Genomic DNA, 19,460 nt, shown 5'->3' on the forward strand with positions numbered 1-19,460 from the left:
GTAAGTAGCTTTTGTGTGGAAATGTCAGTACAGATCATCAGGGCGTACTGATTGCTTTCAAAGGATGGTGTTTTACTTGAGATTGCGTTTACCCTTGCATCCCACCATACTGCTTTCACTGAGTGCTATTTAGGTGACATCGTTTCATAGAAAACCTATATGAAGCATATGGGTTGCTAGTTCCTAATTCCTTACCATTACTGTTGCTTCGATATGTAAGGTAAAGTAGTTATAATTGTAAACATAAGAGGGTTGTTATCTTATCATGCATCGAAACAGCTGCCGAGATGATATTTAATGTAATGAATTTATGGTAATTTATCCCATTTATCCCATTCTACATTCAAGTGGAGGTTTCAAGGTTTTATTTTGTATTTTTGATATTTGGCGTTGAACAAGTGCAAGGATATTCAATTATTAACATCTCTTGTTCATATAATTAACTTGCCTGATTTGCATTCAGATTTTTCCATAACGATTATTCGTCATGGCACCTCGAAATGCTACAGCAAGTAGCTCGAAGGTAGCTTCAGCCTCGAAAGCTACTAATGGATCAGCTGGTTCATCAAAACTTCCAACAAACAACACTAAAAGTAAAAAACGAGCAGTACAAGAGATATCTGCTGAAGAAGAAGATGATGATGATGAATTTGGTTCAGCTGGAAGTGGTATAGATATGAGTGAAGATGATGAACAAGATGGGGAGGACAACCAAGAAGAAGATGATGAAGAACCTTTCCCTGAATTCGATAGTGATATAGAGGAGAATGATGAATTAGTAGATGATGATGAAGGAGAAGGTGAAGGTGAAGGGGATGATGAATCTGACTCTGACGACGAAGAAGAATTGGATGAGGAAGAAAGTGGATCTGAATCAGGATACAATTCATCTGATATCGAAGCTATGTATGGTGAAGATGATGATGATGAGGATGAAGAAGATTATGATTCGCCAATAACTTCACCTTCATCATCACATAAAGAATTATCAACAGATGAAAAATTATCAAAATTAATAGCTAAAAATTCAATTAAACCTGATGAATCTTTAGGTACAGATGCTAAAATATCAAGAGCAAAAGAAGGTGTAGGTAGATTAGTTCCAAGTAAATTAGTTCAAGGTGGTTATAAAAGAGAATATGATGATTATGAAGCTGGTTATGGTTCTGAAAGTTCAACTGAAGATGTGAGTTCTGATCTTAAACTTTAAATGACATATTCAGCTAATCTTCTCGTATTTCAACCACACCTCTAGAACCCAAATACAGTAGGAAATATACCAATGGAATGGTATGATGATTTACCACATATAGGATACGATGTCAATGGTAGAAAAATCTTCAGACCTGCACAAGGTGATGAATTAGATAAATTCTTATCAAATACTGAAGATCCTGCTGCATGGACATCAGCAGAAGATAAATTATTACAACAATCAGTTCAATTAACAGATAAAGAATTAGATATCATTAGAAGATTAGAAAGAGCTGAAAATCCTGATGCTGATTATGATCCTTATCAACCTACGATTGAATGGTTTACTGGTGAAGGTAAAGAAAGAATCATGCCTTTAAGTGCTGCTCCTGAACCTAAGAGAAGATTCGTTCCTTCCAAATGGGAACACAAGAAGGTAAGCCGCTTCTTGAAATGCGTAACTACATTTGATTGGGGAGGACTATCACTGACTTTTACTTCCTAATTCGCTAGATCATGAAAATCGTCAAAGCTATAAGAGAAGGTAGAATTATACCTAATAAACCTTCAGCAACTAAACCAACGGTATATGCAATTTGGTCAGATTCTGATCAAGCTAATTTAGAACATGCAATGTATATGCCTGCACCACAATTACCACCACCAAAAACTATAGAATCATATAATCCACCTGAAGAATATTTATTAAATGAAGAAGAAAAAAAAGAATGGGAAGAAACTGAAAAAGAAGATCGTAAAATTGATTTTTTACCTTCAAAATATCAAAGTTTAAGATTAGTACCTGGATATAAAAATTTAGTTCAAGAAAAATTTGAAAGATGTTTAGATTTATATTTAGCACCTAGAACAAGAAAAGTTAAATTAAATATTGATCCAGAAAGTTTAATTCCAAAATTGCCTTCACCAAAAGAATTAAAACCTTTCCCTATAGCTACTTCAGTAATTTATAAACATCCAGAAAATTCCCGAGTTAGATCAATTTCAACTTCACCAGACTCAACTTGGTTAGCAACTGGTTCAGAAGATGGTATAGTAAGAATTTATGATTTAGGTAATGGTAGAGAATTTTGGAAATGGAATTTAGGTCAACCAATTCAACATTTATCTTTCTCACCTTATAAAGATGAATCTTTATTAATAGCTTTAATCCAAGGCAAAATCGTTGTTCTATCGCCATTAGCTTTATTAGCTCCTGCTGTAGCAGCAAATACCTTGACTCATGTAAATACTGCTTTCGCCACCAGTGCCGCAACCACTAAAATTGGTGCAGGTAAAGATATCAAAGGTACAGAGTCAATCAAATGGGTTAGACCAAATGAAAAAGAAAGAGAAAGAGGTATTTTAGTATTCGTGGAAGTTCCAGGTACACCAAAACAAATTGCTTGGCATAGAAAAGGTGATTACTTTGCGACGGTTGCATCTGATGGTAAGTTGAGGAATTGTTCGAATATGTTGAAAGTGACTCATGAAGTTGACCGTGAACTTACCCTGTTTTAGCCTCTAACAAATCAGTATTAATACATCAATTATCAAAACATTCAACTCAATCACCTTTCAAGAAATTACCTGGACAAGTACAAAAAGTATTATTCCATCCATTAAAACCACATTTCTTCGTTGCTACACAACGTTATGTTAGACAATATGATTTATCTACACAAACTTTAATCAGGACATTACAATCTGGTGTAAAATGGATTTCTTCATTAGATTTACATTCAAAAGGTGATAATTTATTAATTGGATCATATGATAAAAAATTAGCATGGTTTGATTTAGATTTATCAAATAAACCATATAAAACTTTAAGATATCATACAAAAGCATTAAGATCTGTTGTATATCATCCAACTTTACCTTTATTCGCTTCTTCATCAGATGATGGTACGATACATATTTTCCATGCTACGATTTATCAAGATTTAATGCAAAATCCTTTAATTGTTCCATTAAAAATATTAAGAGGTCATAATATAAAAGATGGTTTAGGTGTTTTAGATTTATCTTGGGTAAATAATAAACCTTGGTTAGTTTCAAGTGGTTCAGATGGTGAAGTTAGATTATGGTGTTCATAGATGAAGATAATTCATTCATCAATCAATCATTGTTTATGTAATACTAGTATACTTCATGCATTCCAGATTTACCGGATCAAACGTTATATCATAAAAGGGATGAAACATGAAAACATCCATCAAAACTCGGTCATGTTTTTTTTTTGTTTTTGATCGCCAAAGAAGCCGATCATATTGTATGGGAAATGGGGTACTTGACTAGTCTCTTACCCTCATTTCAAACGGAAGTACCTTTTTGTTAGATTAATGTTTCAAAGGAACACTAAACTGACACTCGTACTGAATGATTCGGATAAAATCGAATGAAAAGTTTCAAATCTGCTACATGTGCTAACCTTGGGTATGATTGTGTGCAAGGCCGTATATTGTACACAAACAAGACCACTCCTACAACAAAACAGACAAAGGATGATCAAAAGGGGATCAAAGGAGTATTCGGGATCAAAAGTACTCATACTGTTAATTAGATGCAAATTCTCTTGGCTGATGGACCAATACTTGCTCCACTGATACTGATCCGATCAAATGTATCGTTGACCGGCAGATGATGGACTGAACATTATTGGGCGCTTTGACCGATTACCCTGCTGATGTAGGGTACTTTATCTCTCAAAGTCACCTTGATGAATTCCAGTTGGCAGTATAAGGGCGCACGAGCAGTGCGGGAATAAGAGAAACTCATATGTTCCCAGTACCTGATAGAACAATACATGATGAACATACAAACAGAGAAAGAACACAACCACACAGCAGTAAACAAACATTAAGTTGCTAAACCCAGAATGCTTCTTCCGTAATTCCAAAGCGAATCATTCCTTGATTGTTTGTCCACATGATACTATAAGTTACTCTTAGTGAATGGTACAACTAATAATCACTCGCTTACATTTCCACTTTCAAAAAGGACAGTACTGAATATATAAAACAAACAATCCTTCCACACAAAAGCCACTTTACGTGTATATATATTCTCTTCCGGTTTCTCATAACTTAGATTGAGATCCGATCAAGATTAGATTTGATGCACGTTGGAGCTAAAGGGCTGATATTAGGTGATCATGTATATTTGTAAAAGGTATCAAGATTGACCTTTGAAGGAAGGGTACTACTCGTATCGACTTTGGAATAACGAATATCTCGTATAATTGAGAGCCAAAATTGACCTTTCCAAAAAGGTAGTAAAGGAGTGATATCAGAATATACGTGTTCTTGTTATCCCCTTCTTCAACTCAACCAAATCCAACAGACTCAAACGCCTATCTCACCTTAATTCATCCTCTTAGATCTACTTTACTTTATTTGACACACTTTCATTCATTTGATATAATTAATCTTTAGTGTCTTCATCTCTTTGTGGCACTTGATCACTTCTATCGTCCCTCATCACTCAAAATGCCATTCCAACATTACGATTACCTTATCCCTTCTATACTGGCAACCATACTGGCTTTATATCCACTACCATGGCATATTCGTACTAGAAATATAGCAACATTATCAATGATCTTTTGGATGACCTGTTTGAATATGGTTCATAATGTTAATTGTAAGTTGTCATGTTTTCTAGTGGCACTCGAGCATTCATCCAATTCTCCTATGATCCATCTGAATTATCGTAATACATATCATCAATACAAATATGTTTATTGACTTGCTACTCGTCTCATCCAGGTGTTGCATGGGATCAAAACTCAGATGTCAAAGCTAAAGTATGGGGCGATATCAGTACGACCATAATAGGTGAGTGGGAGCATAATTCGTCAATATACAGATCGCCATATTGACTTTAATGTTACCTTCCGCTGTCTGTTTTTTTATAGTCGGATACAATTACGCATTACCCACAGCACATTTACTATTAGCTAAACAATTAGAATCCTTAACAACATTAAGACCACACTCACCATTATATGATGAAAAAACTAAACGAAATCATTTCATCATCGCTTTATCAGTCACCTTTTTGGCTCCTATCGTTGGTATTTTGGTTCATTTAACAAATATGGATAGAAGATTTTATGTGGTTGAAAGTTTTGGTCCTATGCCTGCTACTTATTGGAATAATTGGGGTGTATTTTGGATGGCTGTAAGTTTGAATTTCCTAGCTTTTCAAAGCTAATCATCGGCTGTACTAATGCTGATTCCGTTTTTAGATCTTGCCTATCTTGATTGCACTGGTTTGTGCTGGTTATACTAGTAAGTGGAAATGTGCTTGGCGGTAAAGATATCTAATCTGACTTCAATTTTACAGTGATGGCACTTGTAAACATCATCAGAAGACGAAAACAAATGTTATCAATGGTTGCTACTGGATCATCTGTAAACAAAGAGCAATTCGTCAGATTGATGTTTTTGACTATAGCTGAACTAGGTACTTGTCTGTAAGTGTTCACGTCCCTCAATATAGTATATTTGATGAAGTCATACTGAGCATAAGTAACTCTGTAGCCTCCGAGCCATTTTCAATTTGATGTCATTCCATAATGGACCCCAACCTATGGGTCTTTTCGGTGCACCTTTCCATAATTTAACTAAAATTGAAAGTTTACCTTTAAATATGGTATCTTCAACTGGTTTATTAGTATTGAGATTATCTTATTTCACTTGTATTGCTTGTAGTTATGTTTTCTTCCTTTGTTTCGTTACTAGTGAGTGTGGATCACCCGTACTACATAAACTTGTCTATTGCTCACAGGTTTACGATTGGATAAAATCGAGATACTGATAATGTTGTATTTGGAACTGTTTGCTATAGGTGCTGAAGTAAAAAGATTTTATGGTCAAAAATTACATAAATTTATACCTTGTATACCTGAACCTAGATTCTCTCCAACATCATCTTCGGCCACTTCTTCTTCTTCTTCTTCTTCTTCTGGAAATAAATTCGGATCAAGTAAAATTCAAATACATACATCAACTTCAACTTATACATCTACGTCATCAGAACAATATCCCATACCTTCATCACCTACATCAACATCGTCTTCAACAATGAAAAAAGAAAATCATATTATGAGCGATAATGATAAAGGTATAAGTTTAGAAGATATGTTAGGTACACCTGTTTTAGGTCCTCAAGGTAGATATATGCCAAGAAAAGATTCAGCAGGTACTTTATCATCTAAATTAACTTATAATTCTGATGATATTCACTTACCTCCTATGTTGGTTGATAAAGAAAAATGTAAGTGGATATTTCGACGAATACAGTATGATTCGGATTTTGAGCTGACAGTAAGATTGATTATGAATATATTGTAGATCCCATGAATTAATAGAATTCTCGTCGTTCAATTTATTGTGTATAAACTTCAATTACTTGATTTTGTTCAGACACCCTAGGACTTTATTTAGCTAAGAAAGGAAATTGCTTCATTATTATCATATCTCATATACCATATCTTATATACCAAAAGAATCAGAAAGCCGGAGTTTTGTGAATTATAATCTACTTTGTTCCCTTATATTGCTTTTGCGTTTAGATTCCATCTTTACTTTTGTGTATATATGTCACTTGTAGCTTCGCTTGATATCTTGTTCACCCCATTCATCTGTGTATTCCCTACTTGGTTTTTTCCGAATCATCTAAATCTATCTTTTCAGAAAATTATCTCATACTTCATACTTCAAACTTATACCATGCATATACAATTGTCAATATAACTTTTGGCTTTATCATCAGTATCTCATTTCATTTCAATCGATATCTCACAACGTTTACCAAGAGATACATGCATACATGTTGTTTGTTGATTTAATATCCTTCCTATTCTACAGTATATGTCGATCATGATTAGCCCTTCCTGTTTAAAATCTATTGATCTTGACTAACGAGGAATTCTGGTACATTCCATATGTGTTCTTGTTGGTTCAGCAGGAAGAGCACAGTAGAAGCCTATATATAAACGAGGAATTAGCTTGCAGCAAAAATGGACATTATACGGAGAACCTTACCAAGCGATTGCATGCTCTTGAATAAAGATGCACTTGCAAGTGCAAGCTATGAGCCAATAGGAATGTCAGCTGCAACGATCCAGTAGGGCAAACCGTGGATACTTAAGCTCACTTTGATGCAGCTCTTTCCTCCTTCTGGCGTTATTCTACATAATTCCGTATCTGCTGCATCGGCATTTCGTCTAGAGTCGAATGTATATCTGTTTTTATCCCATAATCGATTAGCTTGATTCCCTAATTCCTCTTTGAGATTACCGTCGATGTTACATACTTGGCGTTCGGAGCTTCCTGTGAGCACAAATTAACTGTTAGCTATCTATGACGACTTTGCTGACCCCGACTACACTTACTCTAACAAAATCGGATACTCGTTGATGTTGTTCAGGTGGAGGAGCATTTACACTTGAATCTGATCTTGGAGCTGGAATGTCATTTGCACCTTTATGGGAAGAAGATTCTCCTGGGAATATATCTGAGATGGCCATGTTGATGTGAGTGCTTGAAGCTGTATGTTTGGGCTAATAGATTTGATTTTGTAGAGATACAAGCGAAGAAAATATCAAGATGTAATAAAGCATGATATGCGATCTCATCAATAATGTTGTTCAAGTAGGGTCGGCTTCTTCTGATCGCATCTTTGCTTAATCTAAATCTTCGGATATGACGAAACACCACGTGGGACGCATTTGGTGTTTGGATAGGCTTGCGTAATGCCGCTGGAGAGAATATAAACTATGTCGCGTACCTATCTAGTCTACACCTTGTCCGAAACCTCCATCTTTTCTTGGAATTTCAGAATGGTTCAAAATAATCCAAGAGAAATGTCAATTATGTTATATAGCTTTCTCTACCTTAGATATTTATAATCAACATTCCTCATTTGCCGTCAGCTTATACTCAAGATGCCATTGAAGCCAGCTGCTAGAAATGTGTTCAACTATAATCGGGCGATACCTCGTATGGTGAGTAGTTGAGGATTTATCATTGTGAACTATCATTCGAATCCCAGTTCTTATAAAATCACGACCGTATTTGCGGTCGAGATCTGCTGGTCTTAAACACGTTCGACTACAAAGTAGGTATATATACTGACTATCTGACTTTATATACTTAACCTCTTTGCAGAGTTGGGCACCTGAAAATCTATTTAATTTATGGCAACGTACATCATCAGAATCACCAATAAAACGAAGTCATGATTTTACAAGAACAAATTCAACACCTTATCAATTAAGATTTACTGCAAAAAGATTATTAAGAGGATATCATGGAGATCATATTGGATATACAAAATTTTCAAGATGGTATATGCCTGAAAAATTACCTGCAATTCATGAAAATTCATCTACCAACTCATCTTCATCCAATAGTGATGTTGCTGAATTAAATAAATGGGTTGAAGGTAAAGAAAGATCAGGTGGTAGAATTTTAGATGAAAGATCACAAAAGAGAAAAGAAAAAAATTCAAAAGCTCCAATAGGTACAATGTTATTTACAGATATTGAAAGAAGATTAGATGTTTTAATTTTTAGATCTTGTTTTTCACAATCTGTTTGGGAAGCTAGAAGATATGTCATTCAAGGTCATGTTAAATTGAATGGACAAGTTGTGAGTATCGAAGAGTTTTTAGTCCCTTTTTCTTCTAAAAAAGACCTAAAGATTGCCTCAGAAAATCTATTCGAGCATAAATGGAAGAAAACGCAGAAATCTCAAATTGTATTGAACTAAACATTTGAAAATTCAACAATAACTTCCAAACAGAAAAGCAGAATGCAGGAGGAATGACAATTTTGGAAAACATTATACCTATGGAAACCATGCTGACTTACCTACAATTACAATCGCAGCAACGAAATCCAAATGTAATGCTTGAACCAGGAGATTTATTCTCAGTAAACCCTAAAATAATACATATGTTACAACCACCTTCATCATCATCTTCATCATCTACGCCGACAGAAACGGAAATAGAAACAGAGATAAATCCAGAATCAGAATCAGCCGAAGAAGTAGGAGCTACAGCTTCAACATCAGGTGATGCAGATTCATCTTCACCTACAGAAGCTTCTTTAGCATCACAAACACCAACCGAAACCACTTTACCTTCTGATTCCTCTTCATCTTCATCATCATCATCAAGTTCAAGTGGGACAACACATTTTAATTTACCTTCATATGCACAACCACATATATTTGTACCAGCATATATATTACCATCATATTTAACTTGTTCAGCAGTTTACGTTAGACACCCAACAGCTCGACCAGGTTATTCAGAAATTCCATCTCCATATGATGCAGGTGGTGAATTGATGTCATTAGGTTGGGAATACTTCAAGAGATCAATGCCTAGAATGAGACAAAAAACAAATAAATGGCCAAATCCTTGGGGTACTTATGGCAAACAATAGATGACGGGAGTTTTGCTTTGTAGGATGTCATTTTGCATATATACATACACATCAGCATGGTTTATTTATCCATTCACAATCAGTCCAGCAGCTACCTATGCTGCATCAGAAAAACGACTGCATGGATCACTGTAAAGCACGCTTGCTTGCTAACAACTGTCGCTTAATGCGTACTGGTCTAATAGCAACCCAGGCAGCGATGCTTTATGTTACCAGGCATGCATCCGACTATTAAGTATTTTAAGCTTTAGGAGCAGGTTCTTCATCTGCAAGAGGGGGCGCTAAGCCTTCTTTAATAAGTAAAGTCTCTAATTCTCCACTTTGGTGCACTAAAAGTTTTAGGAATGTCAGCCAGATTTCTCAAAACACATATCAAGGTAACATGAAGGAATATGAAGATAATAGATGAACTTACTGGACAAAACGATATCGCATCCACCAACAAATTCACCTTTAACGTAAACTTGAGGAATTGTTGGCCATTCACTGATTGAACGTGATACATGATCAGCACATCTAACATGTATCTTCTGACTCGATTTCCATAGGCCAAAACCAAATTAACCTACCTGTATTCCTTGATAGCAGATCTTAATTCTTGATCTTCTAAACAGTTATACGAAACAATCTTTTCTCTTGGTACACCCTGATGATCAATTGATTGAGACGTCAGCTTATATTTCCAAATATGCATAGATTGATTTGCTCGAGCAGTTGAAAGGTCAAAATGCTCACTTGTACGTCTAAAATTTGACAAACGGCTCTTGAAAATCCACATTGAGGTGCTTCAGGTGTACCTTTCATGAAAACTACTAATGGGTTGGTTTGAACGGCCTAAATGGATTTTCGTTAAAAATTATATGTCAGTATATATATTTATACGTCTTCTGCATATCTGTATTTCATCCGATATGTATCTCTTAGGTTGCACAGCCTACATTCTCTTCAATGCAGATATGATTTTGCCAACGTTGTATATGAATAGACAGGCCACTTGGTTTTGAGGGGTATTCATTCTTGACATTCTATGTTGCTCCAAGCTTATAGCAGAAAGCGAAACTCACAGTATCAATCAATTTTCTAGCTTCATCAGATATCAACCTTCTTTGATTCAAAATTGTTGATGATCTGTAGACTTGAGTCTGAGGAAGTGATCGCTAAGTAAAGTGGCCAAATAGATGAGTAAGCAAATTCAGTTTATAACCAATGATCCCAGGACAAACAATGATATTTAATGTATACTTACGAGTGTACGTAAACCAGCTCTAGCGAAAGACATCTTGACTATGTATACTTTTTGTAGTGATTATATGTATAAAAAATAGAAAGAGATAATTGTAACAAGAAAATACAAAATCGTAAGTACAGTACATCGATTATTCAAGATGAAATTATGGAATTATGTGTGGAGGTTGTCATCGTATGTAATCTACAACCAAAAATCACCGGCCGAATTAGATTGATTTGGTTTCAACATTATCTAGTAGGCTCATATCGATTCTTACTTGATAGTCATCCTGGACTCTTGCTTGACAAGCTACATGCTTTATATTCCAACAACGACCCGACATTTCAATAGGAACACGTTAAGATCCATACATACTCAGGTCGTAGTGCAAAGAAGCAACAAAATGTCGTTCAGTCTACCATACAAATATATCAATGCTGAGGTTGGTTTTTACCCGGTTGCTAGCTCACCACATAAATAAGTCACATGTACTGATTCGCAGATTGTTTACCGTCTTATGATGATTACTTCGCGATTACTATAATACTATCAACTTCGATAATGGATGAAACATGAAAACCATCAATCATATTGGAACTGATATATTTTACTCTAAAAAACGTCTTTTCGGTCATTATGTCTCGCGCAATTGATAGCAATTAGCGGAAATTATAAAGTCGAAACCTACATCATCTCTAAAAGATTTTGCTGTCGTTGATGTAAGAGATAGTGACTTCGTCGTAAGTATCTATTATCACTCTTTGTAGAATATGGGTGACAATGTTAAGAAAATTATTGATCGTATGTATGTGTTCATGACTATATAGGGAGGTAATATTGTATCAGCAATAAATTACCCAAGTGATACTTTTCACGCAACAGTTGATGAATTAGCGAAAAAGTTGGAGAACGGTATGTAATATAAAACTTATTCCGTGATGATTGTCGTAACTCATGTTCGTTGGTTCTCGTCCATTGTTCAAATCTTAACTGACATAAGTATTCTTCTTTTCATCCAACTACAGTACCACAGGTAATATTTCGTGGGTCACTCTCTGTCTTGTTGTCATTAGCATAAAGCTTTCGAAATACTGATCTGTATGATTCACCTTTCTTGTAGATTGCGCTCTTTCTCAAGCTAGGTAAGATATCATATTTCGTTTTTGACCTTTCACCAACCGCATGTTATAATAGCGCTGATAAACCTTACCGATCCTCAACCCATACAGAGGTCCAAAAGCTGCTCGAGTGAGTATTGAAACACCTACGGCGGATCAGACTTTCTCATCGACATTGATCAGGCATGACTGACAATATATGAATGACGCTGTTCTGAATATAGATATACGCCGAGACTCGATTACACGCTTTCCCAAATTCATCTACACAGCAAGAGATCTTCGTGTTAAGAGATGGGTTTTCAGGATTTCAATCCAAATATAGGGTAAGTGTAGCTTGTACAACTCATAATTCTTCCTTTCATTCAACTTTTAGATCTTGTCTATACCTCTATAACAATTATTAGTGACTAAGTTCAATTCGAAATATGAGCTAAATGTACCTCAAACAGCATGATCCGGAATTGATCGAGAAATTCAACAAATATTATCACGATTAGACAAGGTGTCTGTCTAACAGAGCTCCTTTTTATGGAAGGATCCAACTCAGTCGCAATCATGTGGTGGATCTGACCGCTCGGCTTCGCATAGCATAACGCTGTTAGTCTACAGCTACATAAAGAGACAGCTCACCCATCAATGAATATAATAGATACAATTTTAGATATTCTGTAGATAAACGTATACCTTATGTACTTGTATAACAGAGACACCTTATAAAATCCGTTCAATCTCCATTCCACGTGATTGTTGCATTGGAAATAACGTCATTCAAAATCCGATAAAGGACCGAGCGTTGATCCGAGAAATGAGGATATACGTTGTGAGAGAGAGTGGAGGTCGTTTCAGATATCTTACTATGATGCTAGAGTCCAATTCTCATCCTTGTAAACTGTGTGTCACATTTGGTACTCGTAGATATAAGAGCTTGGTCTATCGTACTTTTCTTTCCTTCTCCTTCATCTTCTTTCTAACTTGTTGCTTGAGAAGAAAAGTTTAAAACAATCTCTCCACTTTTATAATCTTTTTTCGTAATACATTTAAGAATAAATAACAAATAAAAATGTCTCTCGGTCGAACTCTCAAGCTGTAAGTAACATAATTCTGCTTGAATCATGACCGTCCAAAATTAGTACTTGGTTTCTCGAAGTAATTCAGCTCATTAGTAACGATTAACATGGAATGTGATGATCGTTTTCCATCACATAATGAAGCTGACATTGCCATCTCTCATAAAACAGCAATAACGGTGTAGTCGTTCCGCAAGTTGGTTACGGTACTTGGCAAGCAGCTCCAGGTGAAGTCGAGAAAGCGTGAGTGTGTACCATATCAAAACTCCAACGTTCAGCTGTTCAGTTTATCTATTGCACTTCCAAAAGATTATAGCTAAATCATTCTCAATAACCGCAGCGTTGAAGAAGCTATCAAAGTTGGATATAGACATATTGATTGTGCTTTGGTGAGTTGATCTCTTAGGTAACCTACCGTTAGACCGGGCCGCTCACGCTAAGTACTTTCACAATACATCCAGGTATATCGTAAGTGAGGCTGCCTTGTTCACATACGGTATTATACTGATCTGATCGCCTGACAACCTGTACTTTAGAAAACCAAGACGAAGTAAGTCGGCCCGTTCATACCGTGCAGGTACTCTCTCACAGACCTAACTCTTGGCTTTTTTTGTAGGTCGCAACAGGCATCAAGCAATCTGGAGTATCAAGAGAAGATTTATTTTTAGTTTCCAAATTATGGAACAATTCACACAAACCTTCAGATGTTGAAGCTGATTTAGATTTAACTTTAAGACAATTAAATACAAAATATTTAGATGTCTATTTGATTCATTGGCCTGTAGCTTTTAAATCAGGTAAAGATTTATTCCCAAAAGATTCTCAAGGTAAAATCTTATTAGATGATTCAAATACAAGTATAGTTGATACATGGAAAGAATTGATCAGAATTTCAAAAGAAACTACTAAAGTTAAAGCTATCGGTGTTTCAAATTTCACTGTATCTCAATTACAAAAAATCATTGATGCTACAGGTGTAATTCCTTCAATGAATCAAATTGAATGTCATCCAAGTTTAATCCAACCTGAATTATTCCAATTCTGTGAGTTGGAACCAATTTTTATGGATTTCGGAAAAGAAAGTCCAACATGCTCTCTCCAGCTAATCCTTGTACACTTTCTAGGTAAGGAGAAAGGTATAGTCATTACTGCTTATTCACCTCTTGGAAACAATATAACTGGTAAACCCAGAGTTATCGATCATCCAGAAATCAAAAAGATCGCTGAAAAATTGGGTAAATCACCTGCTCAAGTTTTGATTGCATGGGTAACTAAACAAGGTTTCGTTGTTATTCCTAAATCCGTTACACCTGAGAGAATCAAGGTAGGTTTCTTTCGACCAACATCATGTTGATTAGTGATTTTACTGATTCCTGTCCATTTTCTTTCGTAATAACCAGTCAAACTTTGAAGATTTCGAACTTTCAGATACAGATTTCGAGGAAATCAATAAAGTCGGTTTGGCTAATCAAGTTAGATCCAATACTCCTTACGAATACAACCCTAGGTAAGTCAGAATCTGAGATCTGATAGAAATATGATATCTCGCTAACGTCTTTTCGCTCCAGCTGGCCTATCGACATCTTTGACACTCCAGCTGAAAAAGGTCAACTCAAGGCTTTCTAAGGTATATATAGGTCTAATCAAGAGACTCTACTCCCTGAAATTCTAGATAGAGATAGAAACTAAGAAGTGAATGTATGCAGTTATTATCGATAATAGCAGGACTTGAGGATTGAAACCCCTGCCTTACATCACCAAATATTCCTTGTCATCAGTCAAATCGTTGGATTATTCGTTTACCCTTTGAATGTCGACAGCTGTCGTTGATATTCACCTCTCATGTATTATGATACACAGTTGCAAAGAGACCAAATGTATTCTTCTATCTTCCCGCACCCTTCCATTCCGTCATGATTCTTCCACTGCTACTCAACTCGCCCCATTCCGAAGATAGCAGCCAAAACAATTCACCCCCTAAATCTTCCTCAATCGGCAGCCCCTCGATCAATGCAATCAGAGAGTTTTTCATGTTTGTTTCCTTATATGCAATGATCCCAAATAATTTTACTGTTTCTCTATGCATGACGCGGAAATATATTGACGAGAACGAGTCTTTAAACCAGTAGAGAGGGAGTGAAAGGGAACAATTACGTAACTGTCGCGATAACGTGTCGCTGTCGCAAGCGGTTGTTCATCGTTACTCTACCTGTATGCGTTCATCAATGTTCACGATGTTAAAGTTATATTCATCACTATTTAGCAATATAGCAATATCTTCTATTTCGAAGCGGTATCATAGCATAAATCCATCTGCAAGAGCGCCTATCAAGAACTGTTAACCTTTAATTGAATTATCTAAACTGTTCGCACCTCCAACAACCTCTTATCAATCATTAGTTCAAAATGTCAGGTCCAGGTAGTGGTGGTGCATATTCGTGAGTCTTCTGGATATTCAGTTGGTCGTGTGAAGGGAAGGAGTATTTAGCAGAAGTATCGATTCGAGATACAATCTTTGCTAACGGCTTGTTTCGTGTTATTAGTTTCTCCCTTACGACTTTCTCTCCATCAGGTAAATTAGTTCAAATCGAACATGCTTTAGCTGCTGTATCAGGTGGAACAACTTCATTAGGTATTAAAGGTGAGTACGATCTGTCCTATATATATGATATAATTTGATACTCTTTTTTGCTGATATATAACCAAAAAATTGATAATTTGTTTTTGTTTGAATAGCTACAAATGGAATAGTTATAGCTACTGAAAAGAAATCACCTTCTTTATTAATTGATTCAACAGCATTAGAAAAAGTTGCAATAATATGTCCAAATATTGGATTTGTTTATAGTGGTATGGGACCTGATTTTAGATTATTAGTTTCAAAAGCAAGAAAAATCGCTCAAGCTTATTGGAAAGTTTATGGTGAATATCCACCTACAAAAGTTTTGGTACAAGAAGTTGCTGGTGTTATGCAGAAAGCTACACAATCTGGGTAAGTCCTTTTAAGTCAATGATCGTTTTTTTTTTTAGAGGGAGGATTTTTCTCTTTGATAAGGAGAAAGAGTGAGCAAAAAAACATGTTTTTACACTCATGTGTATCTATCAAAAGTGAAGTGGAAAATAGGATAATAATGGATCGGATCGGTTAATGAGAGTTGATATGATGAGCTAGAAAAAGTAGGAATTGCCATTCATTAGATGGGCTGTACTAAATATAATAAACATATCTTTCCTTCATTTATTGCTCGCCATATTTATATCAAACTTATAAAGACAATTACTGATTTTTTAACTCTCTCCACACAGTGGTGTACGACCATACGGTATTTCACTTTTAATCGCAGGATGGGATTCTCATAGAGGACAATCATTATGGCAAATTGATCCTTCAGGTTCATATTGGGCATGGAAAGCAAGTGCGATTGGTAAAAATATGGTTAATGCTAAGACATTCTTAGAGAAGAGGTGAGTTTTTGATCTTTTGAGTTTTTTAGGGAAAAAAATATATTAACGAATTAAATACTGATTGGATTGATATTTGATTTTTTTTTTATGTATTATAGATATAACGATGAATTATCTTTAGAAGATGCAATCCATACAGCATTATTAACTTTAAAAGAAGGTTTTGAAGGTCAAATGACTGAACAAACAATTGAAATTGGTGTTATAACTATACCAACACCTGAACAAATGATTGAAAAATCAGGTGAAAGATTACCACCTACTTTTAGAAAATTATCTGAAAATGAAGTTAAAGATTATTTATCATTATAAATAATAATCTGGATTTTAAAATAGAATTGATGAATAAAAAATAGGGAAATCGATCATACTTTTTCGCGCCGGAGAGAAGTTGAAAATTGAAGAAGGAAAGGTAGAAGATACTGTAGATCGCACAAGTAGGAGATTGTTCATAAATACAATATATAAGTAAATATGAAATGTATACATTATTAACGAGATCGATTATACAGCAAAAGGGTTTTTTTTGCTATGTTGGCTTCCTTACATTGTCGATTTACTGTAAATCGAATAGCTGTGTTCAGTAGGCATAGGCAAAGAGCAACGAAATCGCTGCATACAACTCATAAACGCCAAAATTCAAGATCTCTAAATTGATCAGATTACAAAAAATGCAATACATGGAACGATCGATTAATCACATATCATTGTTTGCATAAAATACTATAATTTGACTTGTTACAGGTATACTACGGATCTGATTATCATGATTTACACTAAATCATTACAAATTTCACATTCTTTCTTTCCTCTTGCCCCATACATCATTCACTAATTTAAGCTTTCTTTGCACTTCTACTTGGTGGTTTTCTTGTACCTTCAGTGGGTTCTTTAGTTGTTCTAAGGGTAATTGTATCAAAGTGCATTAGCTTTCTGTCCTGTTTTGAGTTACGAAATGTAGCTGAAAAAAAAAAAAAACACTTACTTTGCTTTCTTATTAGGAGTTTTTTCGTTATCTTTCTTCTCATCATTGACTTCTCTCTTTTCACCTACATCAGCATCTTCAGTAGATGTTTTGGTTGTAGTGGTATTTTCACCCTTTTTACTTGAAGGTGGTCTACCTTTTCCTCTCTTAGCTTCTTCTTTACCATGTTCAGCTGTTTGTTCTTTTTCTTCTTCTTTTTGTTCCTCCTTCTCAACTGTTTTCTTGGCTTCTTCTTCCTTCTTATTGTTGTTTGCAGGTGGTCTACCACGACCTTTAGATTTTGGTTTTTCAACTTTCTCTTCTTCTTTCTTATCTTCTGTTTCTTCCTTCTCGTTGTTTTCCTTTTTATTACCTTCATGTTTATCAACTACTTCTTCCTCTTTTTCTTCATCAATCTTTTCTTCAGAGGTCGAGTTTCCTTTAGCTGTAGATTTTGCGTTTTCAGCTTTTTTCGATACTGGCTTCTCGGCTTTCTTAGAAACTGGCTTTTCGGATTTCTTTGATGCTGGTTTTTCAGCTTTCTTGGAAGCTGGTTTGGTCGATTTGGCGTTACTTGGCTGTTCAGATTCAGGTAAAGTCTTCATTGGATCGTGACCCTGTAATCGAGATGTGAGTGTCAGTCTATGTATACTCTTCCTCGATGTCTACTTGATAGAGGGTAGAAGAGGAAAAGGGTGTACCCAGGGGAACTTTTATACCACATAAAAATATCTATACTCACCCAATTCTTCAAACTTCTAGTTGATTTAGTTTGTTCCAGCTCTTCTGGTGTTTTACTTTCTTTCAATTTACCTTCTTGTGCTAAATGTCTTTTACAATATGAAACTACTCTTCTCATATGCTCTTTATCTTCTTCCGTGTATTTCGAAGGGTCCTGAGTGAGAAAAGAGAAGAGAAAGTGATTAGTCGTTAGCCATTCCTCTTCCTAACTACCCTTTTAATTAGAGAGACAAAAAAAAAAGGAAGAGAGGCAACTGTGTCATTAGACTGCATACTCACTTTATCAGGATTTCTCTGTAATATATCAACTATCTTTCTACCTGATTCATGTCCTATAGATTCACCCGAACCATCTTCTTTTTGAAATCCAGTAGTTTCAGATCCTTCAGTTTTCAAATATTCATCTAGCTCTTCAGCTGTCATATTAACGATTTCTATTAAAACATAAGAAGGTTAGTCAGCATTGGTTTGATATATCTCGTTGATGCAATTTATATTCCCAGTAGAGCTGGACTGACTAACCATTGAAATCTTCAACTACTTCTTCTTTTGATTTCACCATGATTGTAACGTTATTTTCTTGTAAGTATAAATATCAGTAACGTTTAGTTAGTATAATGAATAAAAGACGAAATGGAAAAGGAAAAGGAAAGAAGAAAAAGAAGATAAAGCTATCGTTGTTGACATATTTATATCCATATAGCCGTTTATATTATTATATTAGATTTGCAGGAATATTAGCATATTAGCATATTAGCATATTAGCATATTAGCATAATAGCTTGCATCATCTGACTATGTCATGTATATGTTGCAAGGAAGGAACCAAAGTACTTGTATAATACTGTCGTCATACTCGTATATATTTTAATTAGATAAACAAACAAATAATATAACATCTGGGTACGTAATAAATGATAATGATAATGATCGAAAGGGGGTTTAATTACAAGGTAAAGGAATCTCTCTTAATCGGCAATATTCATTAATATAGTACAATACATCGGCGAGTGCCACCTTTTAACGCTTAAATGTATACACACACCCCACTTAGTGATCAGTACACCTTTACACCTTTCTTGCAACATCTCTATTCTCGAAAACAGCATCAAGAGTGAATATTTCCTTCTGAAAAGCGTTATATTCAACCTTATCTACGTAATCAATTGTAATTCCTCCTTCATTCTTCTTTACTCTCCAGCTGTCACTGCACCCTTTC

General features: G+C 35.3%; 9 protein-coding genes across 9 annotated transcripts; 6 read left to right on the top strand and 3 right to left on the bottom strand.

The window, feature by feature from the left end:
• Positions 1-487: 487 nt before the first annotated feature.
• On the top strand, positions 488-3,290 carry L201_004737 (ribosome biogenesis protein ERB1; the record flags this gene model as incomplete). Its single annotated transcript, XM_066220477.1, has 4 exons — positions 488-1,186; positions 1,256-1,630; positions 1,708-2,641; positions 2,713-3,290. The coding sequence occupies 4 exons, from the start codon at positions 488-490 to the stop codon at positions 3,288-3,290; spliced, it is 2,586 nt and encodes an 861-aa protein (XP_066076574.1).
• Positions 3,291-4,682: 1,392 nt separating this feature from the next.
• Positions 4,683-6,565, top strand: L201_004738 (uncharacterized protein; the record flags this gene model as incomplete). Its single annotated transcript, XM_066220478.1, has 8 exons — positions 4,683-4,836; positions 4,962-5,030; positions 5,111-5,376; positions 5,444-5,486; positions 5,542-5,671; positions 5,739-5,938; positions 6,046-6,474; positions 6,552-6,565. 8 exons carry the CDS (start codon positions 4,683-4,685, stop codon positions 6,563-6,565), a joined length of 1,305 nt encoding a protein of 434 aa, XP_066076575.1.
• A 552-nt stretch (positions 6,566-7,117) lies between these two features.
• Positions 7,118-7,729, bottom strand: L201_004739 (uncharacterized protein; the record flags this gene model as incomplete). Its single annotated transcript, XM_066220479.1, has 5 exons — positions 7,118-7,185; positions 7,245-7,290; positions 7,357-7,444; positions 7,516-7,532; positions 7,595-7,729. 5 exons carry the CDS (start codon positions 7,727-7,729, stop codon positions 7,118-7,120), a joined length of 354 nt encoding a protein of 117 aa, XP_066076576.1.
• A 417-nt stretch (positions 7,730-8,146) lies between these two features.
• Positions 8,147-9,655, top strand: L201_004740 (uncharacterized protein; the record flags this gene model as incomplete). The annotated part of the gene is made up of 3 exons (XM_066220480.1): positions 8,147-8,206; positions 8,370-8,852; positions 9,092-9,655. 3 exons carry the CDS (start codon positions 8,147-8,149, stop codon positions 9,653-9,655), a joined length of 1,107 nt encoding a protein of 368 aa, XP_066076577.1.
• Positions 9,656-9,895: 240 nt separating this feature from the next.
• L201_004741 (Grx4 family monothiol glutaredoxin) lies at positions 9,896-10,934 on the bottom strand (the record flags this gene model as incomplete). Its single annotated transcript, XM_066220481.1, has 6 exons — positions 9,896-9,984; positions 10,071-10,141; positions 10,225-10,301; positions 10,391-10,489; positions 10,720-10,812; positions 10,902-10,934. 6 exons carry the CDS (start codon positions 10,932-10,934, stop codon positions 9,896-9,898), a joined length of 462 nt encoding a protein of 153 aa, XP_066076578.1.
• A 352-nt stretch (positions 10,935-11,286) lies between these two features.
• Positions 11,287-12,501, top strand: L201_004742 (uncharacterized protein; the record flags this gene model as incomplete). Its single annotated transcript, XM_066220482.1, has 8 exons — positions 11,287-11,325; positions 11,540-11,623; positions 11,711-11,795; positions 11,909-11,926; positions 12,004-12,025; positions 12,113-12,131; positions 12,226-12,327; positions 12,454-12,501. 8 exons carry the CDS (start codon positions 11,287-11,289, stop codon positions 12,499-12,501), a joined length of 417 nt encoding a protein of 138 aa, XP_066076579.1.
• A 563-nt stretch (positions 12,502-13,064) lies between these two features.
• On the top strand, positions 13,065-14,697 carry L201_004743 (uncharacterized protein; the record flags this gene model as incomplete). Its single annotated transcript, XM_066220483.1, has 9 exons — positions 13,065-13,090; positions 13,243-13,314; positions 13,412-13,460; positions 13,533-13,539; positions 13,608-13,621; positions 13,688-14,114; positions 14,196-14,395; positions 14,472-14,578; positions 14,640-14,697. 9 exons carry the CDS (start codon positions 13,065-13,067, stop codon positions 14,695-14,697), a joined length of 960 nt encoding a protein of 319 aa, XP_066076580.1.
• A 780-nt stretch (positions 14,698-15,477) lies between these two features.
• Positions 15,478-16,848, top strand: L201_004744 (uncharacterized protein; the record flags this gene model as incomplete). The annotated part of the gene is made up of 5 exons (XM_066220484.1): positions 15,478-15,509; positions 15,615-15,712; positions 15,808-16,063; positions 16,378-16,536; positions 16,635-16,848. The coding sequence occupies 5 exons, from the start codon at positions 15,478-15,480 to the stop codon at positions 16,846-16,848; spliced, it is 759 nt and encodes a 252-aa protein (XP_066076581.1).
• Positions 16,849-17,372: 524 nt separating this feature from the next.
• L201_004745 (uncharacterized protein) lies at positions 17,373-18,803 on the bottom strand (the record flags this gene model as incomplete). Its single annotated transcript, XM_066220485.1, has 5 exons — positions 17,373-17,436; positions 17,522-18,117; positions 18,243-18,395; positions 18,521-18,675; positions 18,764-18,803. 5 exons carry the CDS (start codon positions 18,801-18,803, stop codon positions 17,373-17,375), a joined length of 1,008 nt encoding a protein of 335 aa, XP_066076582.1.
• Positions 18,804-19,460: the final 657 nt, after the last annotated feature.

Source organism: Kwoniella dendrophila, chromosome 6 (genome assembly GCF_036810415.1).
Source record: "Kwoniella dendrophila CBS 6074 chromosome 6, complete sequence".
Lineage (NCBI taxonomy): Eukaryota > Fungi > Basidiomycota > Tremellomycetes > Tremellales > Cryptococcaceae > Kwoniella > Kwoniella dendrophila.